Genomic DNA, 16,686 nt, shown 5'->3' with positions numbered 1-16,686 from the left:
AACGTTAAACGCACTGTCATTAGATGTCATTGAGATTTATATAAATGGGTGCGTTTGTCGCATAAGCGTTGTGACTGGCGTGATTTTTACTTTTGCAATTTTCAGGTTTTTTTCTGCGGCCTTAAAGTGGAAAACTTTAAATTTGGCAAATCATGCAAAAAGTGAAGCAAAAAGTGACAAAGGAGTGTAGGTTTTGAAAATATATGCTTACAAATACTTATATTTATATAATATGTAATGATATTAAACGTTTATAAAAGTTGAAAATACAAACAAGTTTGAAAAGTAAATTTGAGTTAACTAGCAACATTTATATTTGAGCATGTTGCCAAATTTTTTTATAGTTTATATATAATACGAGTATGTAAAAGTTTAATAATTTTTCGAAAAAAAAAAACAAAATTTTTTCTTAGCAACATGCTGCTGAGTTTCTGCAACATGTTGATGAACTTGCGCAACATGTTGCGAAGATCATTTGTAACATTCAAAACTAAATAAAAGAAAGAATAATAATAAAAGAAAAAATAATATTTATATTTTAATTGCATTTGTAAGTAATGTTGCAACATGTTGCTAGCTCTATAAGATGTTGCTGAGATGATGAAACATGTTGCGAAGATTATTTGTATAACTTTTACACATTAAAACCAACAAAAAGTCTATAATTATATTATACTTGCTTTTGTAAGTAATGTTGCAACATTTTGCGAAGATTATTTGTATAATTTTCACACATAAAAACCAATAAAAAGTTAATATTTATGCCGTATTATCCATTTTGAATAGTGTTGCAACATGTTGCTAGCTCTTAAAGATGTTGCTAAGCATATTTTAAGCCCTTATAATATTGCTGCACCAACTTTTACAATAAATCAACACATTTCATACACACCACAATGCCAAAACTCTTATGTAAAGTGTCTGCTATTGACCTAACATTGAAAATATTTTTCCACCAAAAATTTACAATCTTTTTGGCGCAATAAATTTCAAGTGAATTTGCGCAAAGTACAAAAGAGAAATATAGCGCAAGTGCATATTGCTGAAAATACTATCACTTACTTGCTAAAGTGCAGCCAAAGAAAAATTTTTGCGCAAACTTTTGCTACTAAATCTTGAGAAAATGACACAAACGCCGATGCTTCGGTGATTCTTGTTGCCACTCGCTTTGAAAACTGCTACTAAACTATTTTTGTTTTTTTCTTTCACTCACTTTTAACAGTTTTTCATATTTTTTGTTTTATTTAGTAAAAGTTAGAAAATTTTCTGCACACACTGTTATTTAACTTCCGCTGGCTCGCCAAAGTTCGGCCGAGTGCGTCACATAACGCTGCAGAAACTTTCTTTCGTGTTGCATGCCGCATGCTGCAGGTGCAACAAAGATTTCCTCCTGTGTGTCACAATTGAATTTAGCTGAGCAAGAATATGCACTCTTGGTGTATTAACGCGCGCTAAGAAAGCACGAAGAAAGTTGGAAAATTTAAAATTACAAAAAAAAAAATTAAAAAAAATTCTCGAGTAAATTGCGTGGCTAGTCAAGGTATTTGTTTTTGATGCTTTGTAGCAAATAGGCGTTCGGCAGCATGTTGCAGCAGCAAATATGCTGGCAATAAACTCGCAAATGTGAACAGAACAGTTAACAAAAACAATAAAAAACACACAAAAACTAATGTTGGGTGTAAACTTTACTTATTGTTGTTGTAAGCTGCCTCTTCTACTTCATGAGTTCGCTCATTTGCCGTTTTACTGCGTGAGTACCTCGTCTACAAGCTTAGTTGCCTCACAATTCGCCACTAAATATTTTTATTGCCATTGTTTACAACATTCTCTCTCTCTCTCTTGCTCTTGCTATTGGTTGGCCGATCGTTGCGTCAGCCGTTGGCGATGCGTAAAACTTTCGCCAGCCAAGTGTTGACGACGAAGTTGTCGAAGTGTCGAAACGTGCAAGAGTTATAGAATGTTGGAATGCCAAATAAACCCGACAATGATGGCAATGAGGCGGATTGAGTGAGGCGTGGTTGAAGAGAGAGTGCCAAAAAAATTGCAGAGAAAGAAAGAAGGGAACGTTACAAAGTAGATACGAAATTATTTGAAGAGCAGAGTAGAAATTTGTGGAAGATTTATTTCTGAGGAAAAAAGAATTTCCCCACATGTAGTACCAAAGACCCTTCACTTAACCCCAATCAGTTGTCCGTCCTCCAACTGTTCTATAGTCTTTCCAGTGAACGAGTTTTTTACATAATGGAAGGAGATTAAGGATTCTCCTGAGGAGCTTTGTTGGCCCCAGAACTCATCTAAGACGGTTGGTTTGCGATACTGTCGAAAACTCAAGTTAGATTTCTCAAGAACCTCATGGTTGACTCTCAAGATATTGAATACGTGTTTCTTGATGTCAACTACTCAATGTAGATAGCACAGAATCTCTTTTTGAAATCAGCAATCAACCCATCTTGGAAAAATTAGCTCATCTTCTGTTGTTGAATATTGACTGCTAAAAACATCGAATTACAAACCGGATGACCCTTTGGAAAGAGACTCGTATCGACGGAATGGTTTTGAGAAAGCTAATTCTATTTGAATCATGCTAATCGATGCTTTCTAGAAACTGTTTCTTCTAGACCAAGAGCATTTGAGCCCACTAAATTTGTTTTATTCTCAACTGGGCCACCAACGAGAGCTCCTAGAAAAACTTTTCCGCAAGATGGGAATGCTTTACTTCTGAGGTAGTGAGGAAGAGGCTTTCATAATTTGATTTCCATGAAATGATCTCCAAATCTTCCAATTATACAATATTCACATCGTAGACCCTCATTTGCATCGCGGTTTTACGAATTCCGCCCCTCTACACTTTTCGCGAAAATCCATTTCCTTCTAACTCACAGCCAAACGTCAACCGCCAACCACACTTTATGGCGCACACTTCATCCATTGTTATTGCCAATGGCAACAATGCATCATCAAAACTTGCGAACATGCATAAATTCAACAGACATCGAACGATATTCGCTTGACCTGTTTGCGGTCTGTCTGCTGCTGCGCGAGCTCTGCATAGTTGTTAGTGTAGTAGTTTTCATGGCATAACTTGGTGCCCACAACAGAAATGCGAAACTGTTTGCAAGGCAATAAATCAAAATGGTGGAAAGAGGGGGAAGAGAGAGGGAGAGAAGTGGAGAAAATTACTGATGTATGCGTGCGAAAGTAGGAAAGTGTGGCAACAGTGTCATTTTGTACCGTTACACTGCCAATAAAGTGTACATTCTTGAGGTTAGGAAGTTTCTTTTTTTGGTAGTATTGATTTAAGTAGCTATTGACTAAACGAAGTCGAAAGAAGGGACTTAGATTAAAAATTTGTAGAAATGGGACTCAAAAGATTTAAGAGAGATGATATGCGAAAGCTTGTTTTAGATCCAATAGTTTGGATTGGTTTTTATTAAAGATGAGACCATCCAATCTCTGGACAGAACACTTAAGTCCCTAAACAAGCCTTTATACGGTCCATTTCGAGTGGTGGTATCATATCTACCCAGTCTTTTTTCGAAGCCGAGATCAAAAAATCGATGTTTGATCTAGGTCTTTACTTTTTCATGGAGCGCGTATAAATATTCAATAAGTTCACGGAGGACAGACATCTGAGCTCGAGTTGTGTTTAACGGAAAGTTGGAGTTTCTGATCTTGCCTCGTAGCTATTAACTAAACAAAGAAGTAAGATGGAACGTAGATTAAAACTTAAAGCCAAATTACGTAAATTGGAACCATCGAGTCACAGGGCGAAACAATCCGTAATTCGGTCCATTTCGGCTGGAAGCCGAGGTCCAAATATCAATGTTTGATCGAGGTCTTTACTTTCTCATGGAGTCTGCATAAATCTTCACTAAGCTCACTAAGAACAGACTCATGTTGTATTGAACGGAAAACTGCAGCTTTTTCTAACATCGAGCCTCCCTTCTTACAATCCGTTCTTTGTTAGAAGAAGTTAAGGAGATTAATTAGATGAAATCGAAGCTCGTTTACCTTGCTGTGAGCTGTACCGTACTATATGTATGATCGGATATGAAATTTATCATGATTATAAATTTCAATTTATTTTAAAGTTCACTTTGCATCATCCTATGAAGACTCAAATGTCTTAAGAAATTAGATTTGAAACAATATTTTTCAAACAGTTCAGAATTTCGGAGAAAACTTTTGCACAAAATTTTTTAATTTATGTTTTCAACTGCTATTTTTAAACAAAACATAAGAGCTGCGATTGCGGGAGTATTGGGAGCGCTTTGGGGACCCAAATATGCTGAAAGAGAAACTTCCATTAAACCGTCAACAATGTTTGGAGCGTATACAAATGTTGGGGAGAGCCAAAAATCCAGTTGAAGCGCCTGCAAAAATACTAAAAAACAGTCGGATAACTGTGAAATGCTGCAAATCCGTCTCACCGGAGTTCCGCTGCATATTGAAGTCCTATGAAATGCCAAGTGGGCCATTGGAACCTCTAAAGATCACAAAAAGAAAGCCAAAACAGTTGGAACCGGAGCCGGCTAAAGATTTGAACATCGATGAAATGGATCCGGCTATGGCGCGCTATATGCGCATGGTCATGGAGGCTAACAGTATACAAAATTCGCTGTATGATATAAATTTTTATGCTAGTGAGAGAGCGAAAAAGAATGCTGGAAACAAAGGAAATTGAAAGCGGTGGGAAGTCTAAGGTCGATGCTTAATAGTCGCATAATGAAATGTGATATAACCCCCGATGTTGAATGTGGTTTCGGGAGTTCTTCCGAAAATTTATTTAAGACCTTTCTCCTAAAAAACCGCCACCAAAGGAACGACGAAAAGGAAGTTGGACACCACAATATTCGAAACTATGAAACGTTGGTTCAGAAAAGGAGACTTCTTCGTAAAAAAATATGTTCCTCGGGAGTGGACTTCATTCGACGGTCCGATTATCAGCTTCTTTTGGAGAGGACTAAGTTCCTTGTATAATAATTTTGTGTGGACTAAAATAAAAAAAATTTGTGTCGAACATTTATTTTTCGAATTGATCACTAATAAAATTTTAACCATATAAATCATAGGTACTATCCATATTGCTAGTGACAGGTATACTGGAATTTCCTATTTTGAAACAAATGTGTGGCTTGGATTAAATTTCTAACAGTATTTTCACTTTTGCTCAACAAATTGTTCGTTCAATTGAATGAACGGTACAATTCCTAGCGCTGTTATATTCGGGTGTGAACTTAATAGGGGATAGGTTTCTTGTTTTATATACATATAGATAATGCATGTTTATATGATTAGATATATACGAAGCTCTTCGGAAAGATAAGGATCTAACTTGTATTTTGAGAACTTTATCCAATATTGCTTCTGATTTTAGAATGCATAAATTCATGTCTCAAGTGACCAGAAGAGACATCAGTAAGAACGATAGATTGAGAGACCGATGCGGCCCCCATGATCTCAACTTATCGAAAATCATTTGCTTTTTAATATACACGACTAAGTTCTCACCACGGTATTTAATTTTTGTATCTGAATTTCTCAAAATATGATTGAAAGCATTAAATATCAAAATGTGAAAATATAAACAGTACGAAAATTTTTAAAATATTAAATAAATATTAAAAAATATTAAAAATTCTGAAAAGCTATAATTAAATTCGAAAAATAAATGTCTATACCAGGTTGTCAGCATATAGGTAAGCTCAGAAACGAGTGTGAGCACGTATACGGTTCTGCTAATAGTTATACGAGAAGACATCATGAAGACCCCGACTATGTGGATGAGAATGAATGGGAATTCATACGCACGTTCAGCGATCAGACGCATAAAAACTATTTGTTAGCACGTCACTTGAAGGCCACTTCGAATGGGCAGTGGAAAACATTGCAATGGCTTATGCAAGGAGATCTGGATGCGGTCTTAGATAAGCGTATGGCCCACAAGACGTCAAGAACAGGTGCAAGAACCACTAAGGCTGGTGAATGTTGTGACGACTCAACAAGGGTCGATAAGTCATTATTCGTGCCACTCACGAGCTATTTTGGTCCAGAAAGAATTGAAGAATTTGTCGCACAGAAGCAGGGAACCCAGCATCTTTTGGATTTCACTGTGAAGAAAATGAAAGATGAGAAATTGGATGTGGATGTTCACGCTAATGAAATCAGAAATATAGAAACATTTCCAGATAACGATCCGAATCGAATAAAGTATGGAAAAAAGATAGCAGACATGGTAATGAATGATATAGAAACATTTCCAGATAATGATCCGAATCGCATAAAGTATGGAAAAAAGATTGCAGACATGCTAAAGAAGCGCGCTCTAGGCACTACCGGATTTGCGCGTATTGATGATGTTCATGCTAGTGGAATCAAAGATATAGAAACATTTCCAGATATCGATCCGAATCGAATAAAGTATGGAAAAAAGTTTGCAGACATGCTAAAGAAGCGCGCTCTAGGCACTACCGGATTTGCGCGTATTGATGATGATCTCGAGCGTGTTGGCCGCAAGAGATACGGACTGGAATTGGAGCGCACAGGTGCAAAACCCGCGAAGGCTGGCGAATGTAGTGACGACTCTACAAGGATGGATAAGTCAACATTCGAGCCACTCACGAGCTATTTTGGAACAAAGAGAAATGAAGAATTTGTCGCACAGAAGCAGGGATCTCTGCATCTTTTGGATTTCGCTGTGAAGAAAATGAAAGATGAGAAATTGGATAAGTATGTTCAAGCTAAAAAAATCAAAAATATAGAAACATTTCCGGATAACGATCCGAATCGAATAAAGTATGGAAACACGATTGCAGACATGCTAATGAAGCGCGCTCTAAGCACTACCGGATTTGCGCGTATTGATGATGTTCATGCTAGTGAAATCAAAGATATAGAAACATTTCCGGATAACGATCCGAATCGAATAAAGTATGGAAACACGATTGCAGACATGCTAAAGAAGCGCGCTCTAGGCACTACCGGATTTGCGCGTATTGATGAGGATCTCGAACGACCAGATACGAACGACCGCAAGATATTCGGACTGGATTTGGAGCGCACAGGCCGGGTGAAAAGTATGACCGATTATTCACACCGTCCAACGGCTGGTTATTACACAAACTACAAGCGAAATGCAGAGAAGAATCAAATGAAAAATTACATAAAAACTATCAGCAAATTCTATGCAAGTGTTGCCGAACCGCAGTCTATCAAAGTAGACAGTATCGAAAGGTTGACGCAAACAATAGAAGAGGAATTCTATAAAACTGTCTCATATCACATACCCTCATACGGAAAACGGGATCCATCAAAGGTGCGTCTGTCTGCGGTTATCAGAAAGTTAAAGAGTATGCCGGGCTATGCAGCTTTTCAAGCTGTTTTGTATCATGAGCCATTTGATCGCAACAAACCATGGACCTGGATGCGGACTTTCCCAAAACGTATACCCAAGGAGTATTTGAAAAGAGTATCTGAGAACATAGTAAACGATATGAAGAAGTGGAAACGCCAACAAAAGATTACTGCCTTGACATATTCCCCAGGCAAACGAATTATAGACGTGGCAAAAAGTAAGCGTCTGCAGAAGAAGCGTGGAAGGCGGAATTTGAAAACTCGAAACCAAAAAGAAGTCACGGACAATGACGTTGATATTGTGGAAAAGCAAGATTAAACATTATATTTTGGATCACTAAAAACACACTTCTTAAAAACAGAGGTATATATTTTTTGAGAAAATTTGTTTTTGAATAGGCTTTTTTGGGACACAATTCTAAACATAAAATTTCAACCATATTTCTATTTTTCAGTAGATACTTTTTTGGACAAAGGAGTTTTGTGATTTCTCACTGATATTGAACACGAGTTTATGGATTTGTTTTAAAACGAAATTGTCTCCTTGAAATCTTTTGAACCTTTAACGGCTTATCGTGACGAAAATTAAGATTATGAAACAAATTACATTTTCGTAGAACTTTGTGTATATTTCATAGTTCAAAATTTGCATAATTAAAATAAAAAAATTGTTTACGTTTCTAAAAAAAGTGGATTAAATTTAATAAAAACCCTTCGTCTCAAAGGAGTTCCGCAGCATAATGAAGTCCTACGAAATGGCAAGTGGGCTATTGGGAAGGCAAAACAGTTGGAACCGGAGTCGGCTGAAGATTTGAGCATCGATGAAATGGATCGGGCCATGGTGCGCTATATGCGCATGGTCATGGAGGCTAACAGTATACAAAATTCACTGTATGATATACATTTTTATGCTAGTGAGGGGACGAAAAAGAACCTTGGAAAGAAAGAAAAGTGAAAGCGGGGGGAAAGTCTAGGTTCGATGTTTAATAGACACATGATGACGTGTGGTATAACCCCTGATGTTGGATGTGTTTCTGGAGATCTTTCCCCAAATTTGTTTAATTTTCTCGATCACAAACAATTCGAAACTTTGAAACGTTGAATGAGAAAAGGACACTTTTCGGAGAGAATTATTTACCTGGGAAGTGGGCTTCTCTAGAAGCTGCGATTATCAGCATCTTTTGGAGAAAACAAGCCTATCGATCATTGATTTTTAGAATTTTTTGCAAATAAAATTTTAACAATATTTCGTCTCCATGTGGTATGTGACAGGAATGCTGGTATTCTCTATTGTGAGAAAAAAATTTTGTCTTGGATAAAATTTATAACAGTATTTTCATGTTTCCTCGACAAAATTGTGTATTCTATTGGACCGTTCATTCCTAGCATCGATCCATTCGGGTCTGGACGTAACAGGGGATAGGTCTCTTAACTTCTGTTCACGGATCTAATTAACTAACTTATATAAGATATACCATTAGCTAGGGGTGGTATGTTTCAATTAAAAAAGGTCTTCGGGAAGAAAAGGATTTTCGATTTCGTGTTTTTTGAAAATTTTATGCGACGCTGATTTAGGGGATGTAGCTTCAATTCATACCTCAAGTGACCGAAATGTATGTCGGTAGTTGATACATTGATCGAGAGAGAGAGAGAGAGAGAGTGCGTTTAAATTTGTATAGGTAGAACAAATGCTGGCATCATTACCGACTCTTTAAGCATTTGCTTTTCAACTTCCACACGACTAAGTACGCACCACGATATTTAAGTTTTTTGTATCTGATTTTCTCCAAATATGATTGAAAGCATTAAATATCAAAATGTGAAAATATAAAAAGTACGAAAATTTTTAAAATATTAAATAAATAATAAAAAAATATTAAAAATTCTAAAAAGCTATAATTAAATTCGGAAAATAAATGTCTATACCAGTTTGTCAGCATATAGGTAAGCTCAGAAACGAGTGTGAACACGCATACGGTTCTGCTAATAGTTATACGAGAAGACATTATGAAGACCCCGACTATGTGGATGAGAATGCATGGGAATTCATACGCACGTTCAGCGATCAGACGCATAAAAACTATTTGTTAGCACGTCACTTGAAGGCCACTTCGAATGGGCAGTGGAAAACATTGCAATGGCTTATGCAAGGAGATCTGGATGCGGTCTTAGACAAGCGTATGGCCCACAAGACATCAGGAACAGGTGTAAGAACCGCGAGGGCTGGTGAATGTTGTGACGACTCAACAAGGACGGATAAGTCAATATTCGTGCCACTCACGAGCTATTTTGGTCCGGAAAGAATTGAAGAATTTGTCGCACAGGGGCAGGGTTCCCAGCATCTTTTGGATTTCGCTGTGAAGAAAATGAAAAATGAGAAATTGGATATGGATGTTCACGCTAATGAAAACAAAAATATAGAAACATTTCCAGATAATGATCCGAATCGCATAAAGTATGGAAATAAGATTACAGACATGCTAATGAAGCGCGCTCTAGGCACTACCGGATTTGCGCGTATTGATGATGATCTCGAGCGCGTTGGCCGCAAGAGATACGGACTAGAATTGGAGCGCATAGGTCGTATTAAAAGCATTACCGAATTGAAGCACCGTCCAACAGCTGATTATTTCACAAATTACCAGCGAAATGCAGAGAAGAATCAAATGAAAAATTTCATAAAAACTATCGACCAATTCTATACAAGTGCTGTCGAACCGCAGCCTACGGATGTAGACAGTATCGAAAGGTTGACGCAAACACTAGAAGAGGAATTCTATAGAACTTTCTCATATCACAGACCCTCATACGGAAAACGGGATCCATCAAAGCTTCGTCTGTCTGCGATTATCAGAATGTTAAAGAGTATGCCGGGCTATGCAGCTTTCCATAGTGTCTTGTATCATGAGCCATTTGATCGCGACAAACCATGGACCTGGATGCGGACTTTCCCGAAACGTATACCCAATGAGTATTTAAAGAGAATATCCGAAAATATATTAAACGATATGAAAAAGTGGAAACGCCAACAAAAGATTATTGCCATGACATATTCCAAAGGCAAACGAGTTATAGATATTACAAAAAATAAGCGACAGCAGAAGAAACGTGGACGGCGGAATGTGAAAACCCGAAACCAAAACGAAGACTTGGACGATGACGATGATATTTAAGTGTGCGAAGTTCCACACTATGCGCGGGGTTGTGATTAGAGGTTGAAAGCGTTTTTTTCTTTTGCATCACTCGAAAAGTTTTGGGACTAAAATTCTACAGTTGCGATTTTTTGAGACAAAAATCTTTCTGACTCTATGTTCATGTGTTCAAAAAATGACCATTCCCAAAAAAATGTGGAATAGTAATTTTTGGGAAAAAGTTTTTGAGACTTTTTAAGTCAAAATGCTTGGAAAAACATTAGTCTTTAAACACCATATTATTGATCATTTAAAAAGCATTTAAACTGTTTAGGAATAGAGATATATAATTTTTGGACATACATTTTTGAATAGACTTTTTTGGAACACAATTCTAAACTGAAATTTTTAACCGAAGTTCGATTTTTCAGTAGATACTTTTTGGGTCAACGAAGCCTTCTCACTTCTACCTAATATTGAAAACGGGGTTTATGGATATATTTTAGAACCAACTTGTTTTCTTGAATTCTTATGAACCTATAGCAGGTTAATGTGACGAAAATTAAGAATATGAAACAAATGACATTTTCGTAGAACTGTTTGTATATTTCATAATTCGAAATTTTCATAATTAAAATAAAAAAAATTGTTTACGTTTCTAAAAAATTGGATTAAATTTAATAAAAACCCCATATATACCCTACTTTTCTCGCTGGCATCTGGCGGTAAGTGATTGAACATGTGCACGCGCCGAAAGCTCGTGGACGAACACCTTAGATGCGCTCGCAGAAATAAATATTCGCGCAGACAGCAAGGCAAGTCAGCGAATGTCAGTGCAGACAAGGCGAATTGCTTAAAGACTGCATGTATTGATGAAAGTCGACAGCGTCCCTTACAAGCCACGACGCGTTTAACGACATCAACACAGTCCCGACCGCAAAAAATGCGGCATAAAACTGGTTTCCAGAAGAGATTAGTCAAGAAACGGCGCAAAAAGCGTCGAGCCAAATGTAAAAATAAGATTAAAGAGGCACCTTCTATACCGTTTACCGCCTGTTTCGCCGCTGATGGACGATGTGTCCCGTGTAGCGGTGCGTTTGATGAAGATTGTAAGATTAACTGGAGACCGTTGGGTCATGCTTTACGAGCCGCCTGCACTCTGTCGCCAGTACGGGGCGCTGGCGGCTGCTCCGGGTTTCAAAGATCACAACCCAAACCCAGCGCACCGCAGTCTCCCGCTGCATTTCTAGATCAGCAAAAAGTTAGGGTGGCCGCTGAACCCAGTTATAGAGCCAATATCAGTTATCGGTCGAATAATTGGAAGCCAGCTGCACAGGTTGTGAGAACTACACGTGCTTCCAGGAGTAAAGGTGGCGCTGTTGTCACTGGACTTTGTACTCGAAACAAACTTGCTTGTCCCCAAGCAGCATCAAATAGTAATCGCGGTTTGGAAGAAGCTTGCAACCCATATATTGGTCTATTGTACACCAAAGAAGAGACATATAAAAGTTGTCCTCAAACCTGGAACACTGTAAACTACAGAAGAGCGCACGGTGATCGGAGAGTTTCTTCCGCTTGGAGAGCAAAGCAAACAACGGCAAAAGAGAATCAAGAGTTCGCATGGCTAATCAATCAGTTATCTAGTCATTATACCTACGTAAATGAAGACGATGCCATAAAAGAGTACGAAATGCAAAATAGAATGTTGCAGGACTTGACATCGGTAAGCTGGTCTACAACTTAGAACTTCAATGGAAATTTCACTGCTCACCATTTCAGTCGACAATGTACCAAGAGCCTTATTTGGAGAATCCTTTGACTTGGATGTCGGTTTTACCCACCAATGTTGTCAATAAATATCTAAGACGTTACTCTGATTGATGGAAGTATCAAGGGCATGGAAATAAAATGGAGGTACAAGCAGTTTTCATATTTCGGAAACTCTTAGAATCCGAATTTCGAGTATATTTGGGATATCAATCGATCAAAATAAAAATATACCTAATTGGAAATGGGACCAAAATTTTGGGACAAAAAAATTGCTTTCTTAAAATATCGAGAAATTTTTATGAGACAGGACGTTTTATAGATGAAGGAACTTTCTGGGACAAGTACTCGACAACAAAAAATTTGAAATTTTGTATATTGCGCACACTGTTTTGAAACATTATTTTTCATATTGGCAACTCTTGATTTAAGTTGAATTTTCCGAGTTCGTTTGGCAACCCTTAAATATTATTTTCGGAGTTTCAAAAAATATTTTCAACAAATGTTTTCATAAACTCCAAAATATTTGGCTCATACATTTGGAAAATCTTAGAAAAAATTCAAAATTATAAGTTATCATGTCAGTTCCAATTTGCCGATCATGCTGCGCGAAGACTGGACGAACCGTTTTAATAAACAGTTTAAGCAAGTGTCCAGATACCGGTCAAAGTAATAGGCAATTTTCAAAGCATCCCAACCAAATTAGTAGAGATGAATGGAACTTCATACGTAACTTTGGAAACGAAATGTACAAAAACTATCTGCTAATGCGAAGCCTCAAGAAGGATAAAACGTGTAATTCAAGGCTTTCACAAGGTCTGCGCCCGGCTACTGCTGGAAAATTCGTACCAGAAAAGACGGCGAAAAAGGCGGTTAAAAAGAGCAGACTAAAGGTCTTGCCGAGTATACCATTTATACATAATTTCGATTTTTTGAAGAAACTTAATTTCGTCGTCGGTGCGGGTGCCGGTGCCGCTCAACTAAGCATACCTCTAAAGGCGCAACAGCTAAGGACATATGAAGATAGTAGTGGCGGAAAACTTCGAGCCGCTGGTAAATTTCCAAAGATTGCTACAACGGTGTCCCAACCGTTCTACAAATTAGCTAGTGGCGGACCGGTAAACGCTGCCAGCCCGGTGCTCGATCGCCTCCCTGCAGTTGGAAGAGTGCACGCAAATTGGTTTGGACATGACATCGGATATAAAATGGCGCCTGGAACTGGAGCTGTCGCACTCGATTTCGTAACAAGTCCGACAGCTGCACTTACAGGACAACGTAATGAAGCGTTGGAATCTAAAATACCCAAAGAGGGTTTTAGAACCAAAACGTCAACAAAGACTAAAGATCCACGTGGGATTGGTTTCGTTAGCAAATATAGAGCTTTCGGTTATTCCGATGGACAAGAGCGAAATTTGAGATATTATGATTTAATGCGTATGGAAAGTTTTAGACGAAAACGAGCGGATCTCTTAAAGTACGGCTTTGCACCCGGTATTATGAGAGATTTTGGACTTCCAATGTACACAGGTGAAGTGCCAGACGAATTAGGGTACGTAGAAGATGATGCTGCATATATACAGCACATTGATCACCTAGATCCAGAATCTTTTCGGTATGCGGCGGATACGCGTCAAAATTATTTGAATCCCAACGATGGTGACATTGGCGACTGTAAGTCGCTATTTCCTCCCCAAGGTAAAACACCTATAAATGCTGCTCGTCTAGGTAATAAAGAAGCTATTAAGTATTTAACACGCATTGGAGTTCTCCCGGAAGCAAATGTCAAGGGAACTGTGGATGGGTCACAGAGTACAAAAGCGAGATCCACTGGTGGTCTTACTAACGATAGACACAGTAAATATGTCCCATTTGTTGAATTTCCTCGACAGGCATTACATAGTGACCTTGAAGATATGGAAGCGTATGAATATCTAAGGCATTTTGGTGGCCATCTGCATGGAAATTTCGCGAGAACAACAAGTGGTTTAAGAGAGTTTGAAGATTCTAACTATTTACGACATACTGCTGATCTTCAGCGAGATTCTATGGCTGATGCTGCTGGAATGTTTGACAGCGCAATGCCTTCCAAATATTTGCTGTATGGAGGCGAACCACGTCAAAGTAAAAAGGCGGATTATTACAAACAATTCAGACAGTTTGGAGACCCGCGGCATGGAACTTTTGTAGGCACTGCTGGCTTGGGTTACGTGGATGAATTTGATTACCCGTATCGTACTGTGGAACCTCGCCTAGTTGATATGATGGGTCCTGCATACGGTATGGGAGATGTTGAAGCAACTCGATATTTGAAAGACACCGGAGACAGGTCTGGCGAGTTTGAGCGTCGCAAATATACTAGTCGTACGCAAGCAAATGTTTCTGCAGCTGCTACAGCCTCAAAATATATTGGAAATTCTGGTTACTTAAGAGAAAATAGAATACATCGTCGTAGAAAAGTTGGTCCATTTACGAACAAAAAATTTGCAAGGTATCTGGGACAGACTGGAGTTCCTGGTATTGTTGGTGCTACTGGTGGTCGTGATAATTTTACGAACAAAAAATTTGCAAGATATCCGGTACAGCCTGGAGTTCCTGGTATTGTTGGTGCTACTGGTGGTCGTAATAGCTTTGAAGTAATAAAAAGACCTTCTATAAATTTAAGAACGAGTCAAACGGTTCGTCGAGAAACTGGTTTCTTTACCCAAGAACCACCACGGTATATACGACACACCCTAATACCACGACGTGAGGATTCAAGTGGAATTGAAGCTGATTTGGCATACATTAGAGAGAAGCGCTTACATAAACAATCTAAAACAGCGGCAGAAGGACCTTTAATGCACACTAGATTTCCCGGATATGAGGGACGTACTTTTGGAACTTTACCGGCAAAAGCTGGACTTGGAAGTATAAGACGTTCTTTTATTCCTTATACTCAAACACGTAGATTTGGAAGTTTTCCTGGTTATAACTTCAGGGACCCTCGGTTTTCAAGATACTCTAGACCACCTCGTCAGGGTACAATAAATGACTTCCGATACGGCGAAGCTGCTAAAAATATGAGAAGTTTCAGGATGCCTTTCCAAAGACCACCTTATTTAGATTATTTTCGAGATTCTACTTATTCAAGACATCCTATGATACGTCGCCGAAAAAGATTTACAAGATATGGAGACAAAATCTCACAGAATTTCGAAGCAAATTCCTTTGGGGGAGATCCTTATGGAATGGGTTATTTTGAAACACCTAGTGGAAATATTCAAACTGATCCACTTTTAGGTAGTCGTTTCGGTAAGCAACTACGAAAATCTGAAAAGAATGTGGATCAAGAAAATGAAAATATGCAAATATTGGCCGATTTTTTAGCACAAGAACAAGAAGGCTATATTTATGATCCCGGCTACACAGGACATTTTCATCCATTTTACAGTAGATACAAGGACTCTGTTAATTATGGCCTGAACGAATTACATCAGCTCAATACAGTTATACTTAGCCCAGAAGAACAACGGGAACGTGATAGCGCGCGACTAAAAAGTCTGAACTTATTTTATAATATAATAAACTTCCCAGACATGGAAATGGAGGTTTTAGTGCCGGAAGACACTACCTCCTTTGATTATGACAGAGAGGCAAAATTGGCACATATTGAAGAAAAGAAGCTCTCTTTAATACATGTGGCGAAGCTCTTAAAAGGTGATCGCAAGAGGAGATTCTTTCCAGTTGTCTTCCATGAACCATTTGATAAAGAGAAACCCTGGACATGGATACAGAACTTCCCTATAAGAATTCCAAATGAAGTTTTAAAACGGCTCCCGGCGCACTTATTGCAATCCCTAAAAACTTGGCAACGTCAGCAAGCACTTATGTGGGAGAAACCTATAGAAGAAATCCCACTGACATTAAAGCGTGATAAAAAAAGACGGCGTGGAAGCAAATAATGTCTTTCTTATACAATAATGTTCCACAAAATATATTTCAAATTATGCCTGTTTACGATGTGTTTGTGTTCTTCGTAGAATGTCTTTCCTTTCGAGAGACATTTTACAATTTGCAGATTAAAGAAACTAGTTCAGATGCCTCTATCCTTGATTCTGCTTGTGTGACGTCACTTTTCAAGAACTATTGCACTACTTCACTTCAACCCAGATGAGATTCTTAGAGCATTAAACAAGTTTCAATGAGAAAGACTAACAAGATTGAAAGAGTGCGGACCTAGTACAAAGCCTCGCTAATCTCCTCTCTGTGCTTTCTATTTAGTCTCTTAAGCATTCCTCACCTTTATTTACCTCATCTGTGAAGGCTTTACTTCGTTTCTTTAGTTCATCACTTCAATCAGGCACCATAGTATCTACTCTTGCCGCGCTTGTCAACTGCCACAGCTTCAGGCTTTCCGCTTGCGTTTTTTTCTCTTTTTTATTTATTTTTCCGCTCT

The 16,686-nt window shown here is 38.2% G+C and overlaps 2 protein-coding genes across 4 annotated transcripts; both read left to right on the top strand.

The window, feature by feature from the left end:
* The first annotated feature begins 5,559 nt into the window (after positions 1-5,559).
* LOC105208721 (uncharacterized) lies at positions 5,560-8,034 on the top strand. Of its 2 annotated transcripts, none has more exons than XM_054232616.1 (2): positions 5,560-7,717; positions 7,812-8,034. In XM_054232616.1, exon 1 carries the CDS (start codon positions 5,672-5,674, stop codon positions 7,670-7,672), a length of 2,001 nt encoding a protein of 666 aa, XP_054088591.1. In that variant the 5' UTR covers positions 5,560-5,671; the 3' UTR covers positions 7,673-7,717; positions 7,812-8,034. The 2 variants fall into 2 exon arrangements, with proteins under 2 accessions (XP_054088591.1, XP_054088590.1); XM_054232615.1 differs by having other exon boundaries at positions 5,561-7,717; positions 7,809-8,033.
* A 1,120-nt stretch (positions 8,035-9,154) lies between these two features.
* Positions 9,155-16,245, top strand: LOC105208722 (uncharacterized). Of its 2 annotated transcripts, XM_054232614.1 has the most exons (3): positions 9,155-12,207; positions 12,264-13,922; positions 13,977-16,245. In XM_054232614.1, exons 2-3 carry the CDS (start codon positions 12,830-12,832, stop codon positions 16,190-16,192), a joined length of 3,309 nt encoding a protein of 1,102 aa, XP_054088589.1. In that variant the 5' UTR covers positions 9,155-12,207; positions 12,264-12,829; the 3' UTR covers positions 16,193-16,245. The 2 variants fall into 2 exon arrangements, with proteins under 2 accessions (XP_054088589.1, XP_011177021.2); XM_011178719.3 differs by having other exon boundaries at positions 12,264-16,245.
* The last annotated feature ends 441 nt before the right edge of the window (positions 16,246-16,686 follow it).

Source organism: Zeugodacus cucurbitae, chromosome 5, assembly GCF_028554725.1.
Source record: "Zeugodacus cucurbitae isolate PBARC_wt_2022May chromosome 5, idZeuCucr1.2, whole genome shotgun sequence".
NCBI classification, from domain to species: Eukaryota; Metazoa; Arthropoda; class Insecta; order Diptera; family Tephritidae; genus Zeugodacus; species Zeugodacus cucurbitae.
Note: the sequence above shows the minus strand (reverse complement) of the source record. Positions and strands in the feature narration are given on the sequence as shown.

Excerpts from the sequence above, each read along its gene's own strand:
- LOC105208721 (XM_054232616.1), top strand. The coding sequence starts at position 5,672 with ATGTCTATACCAGGTTGTCAGCATATAGGTAAGCTCAGAAACGAGTGT.
- LOC105208722 (XM_011178719.3), top strand. The coding sequence starts at position 12,830 with ATGTCAGTTCCAATTTGCCGATCATGCTGCGCGAAGACTGGACGAACC.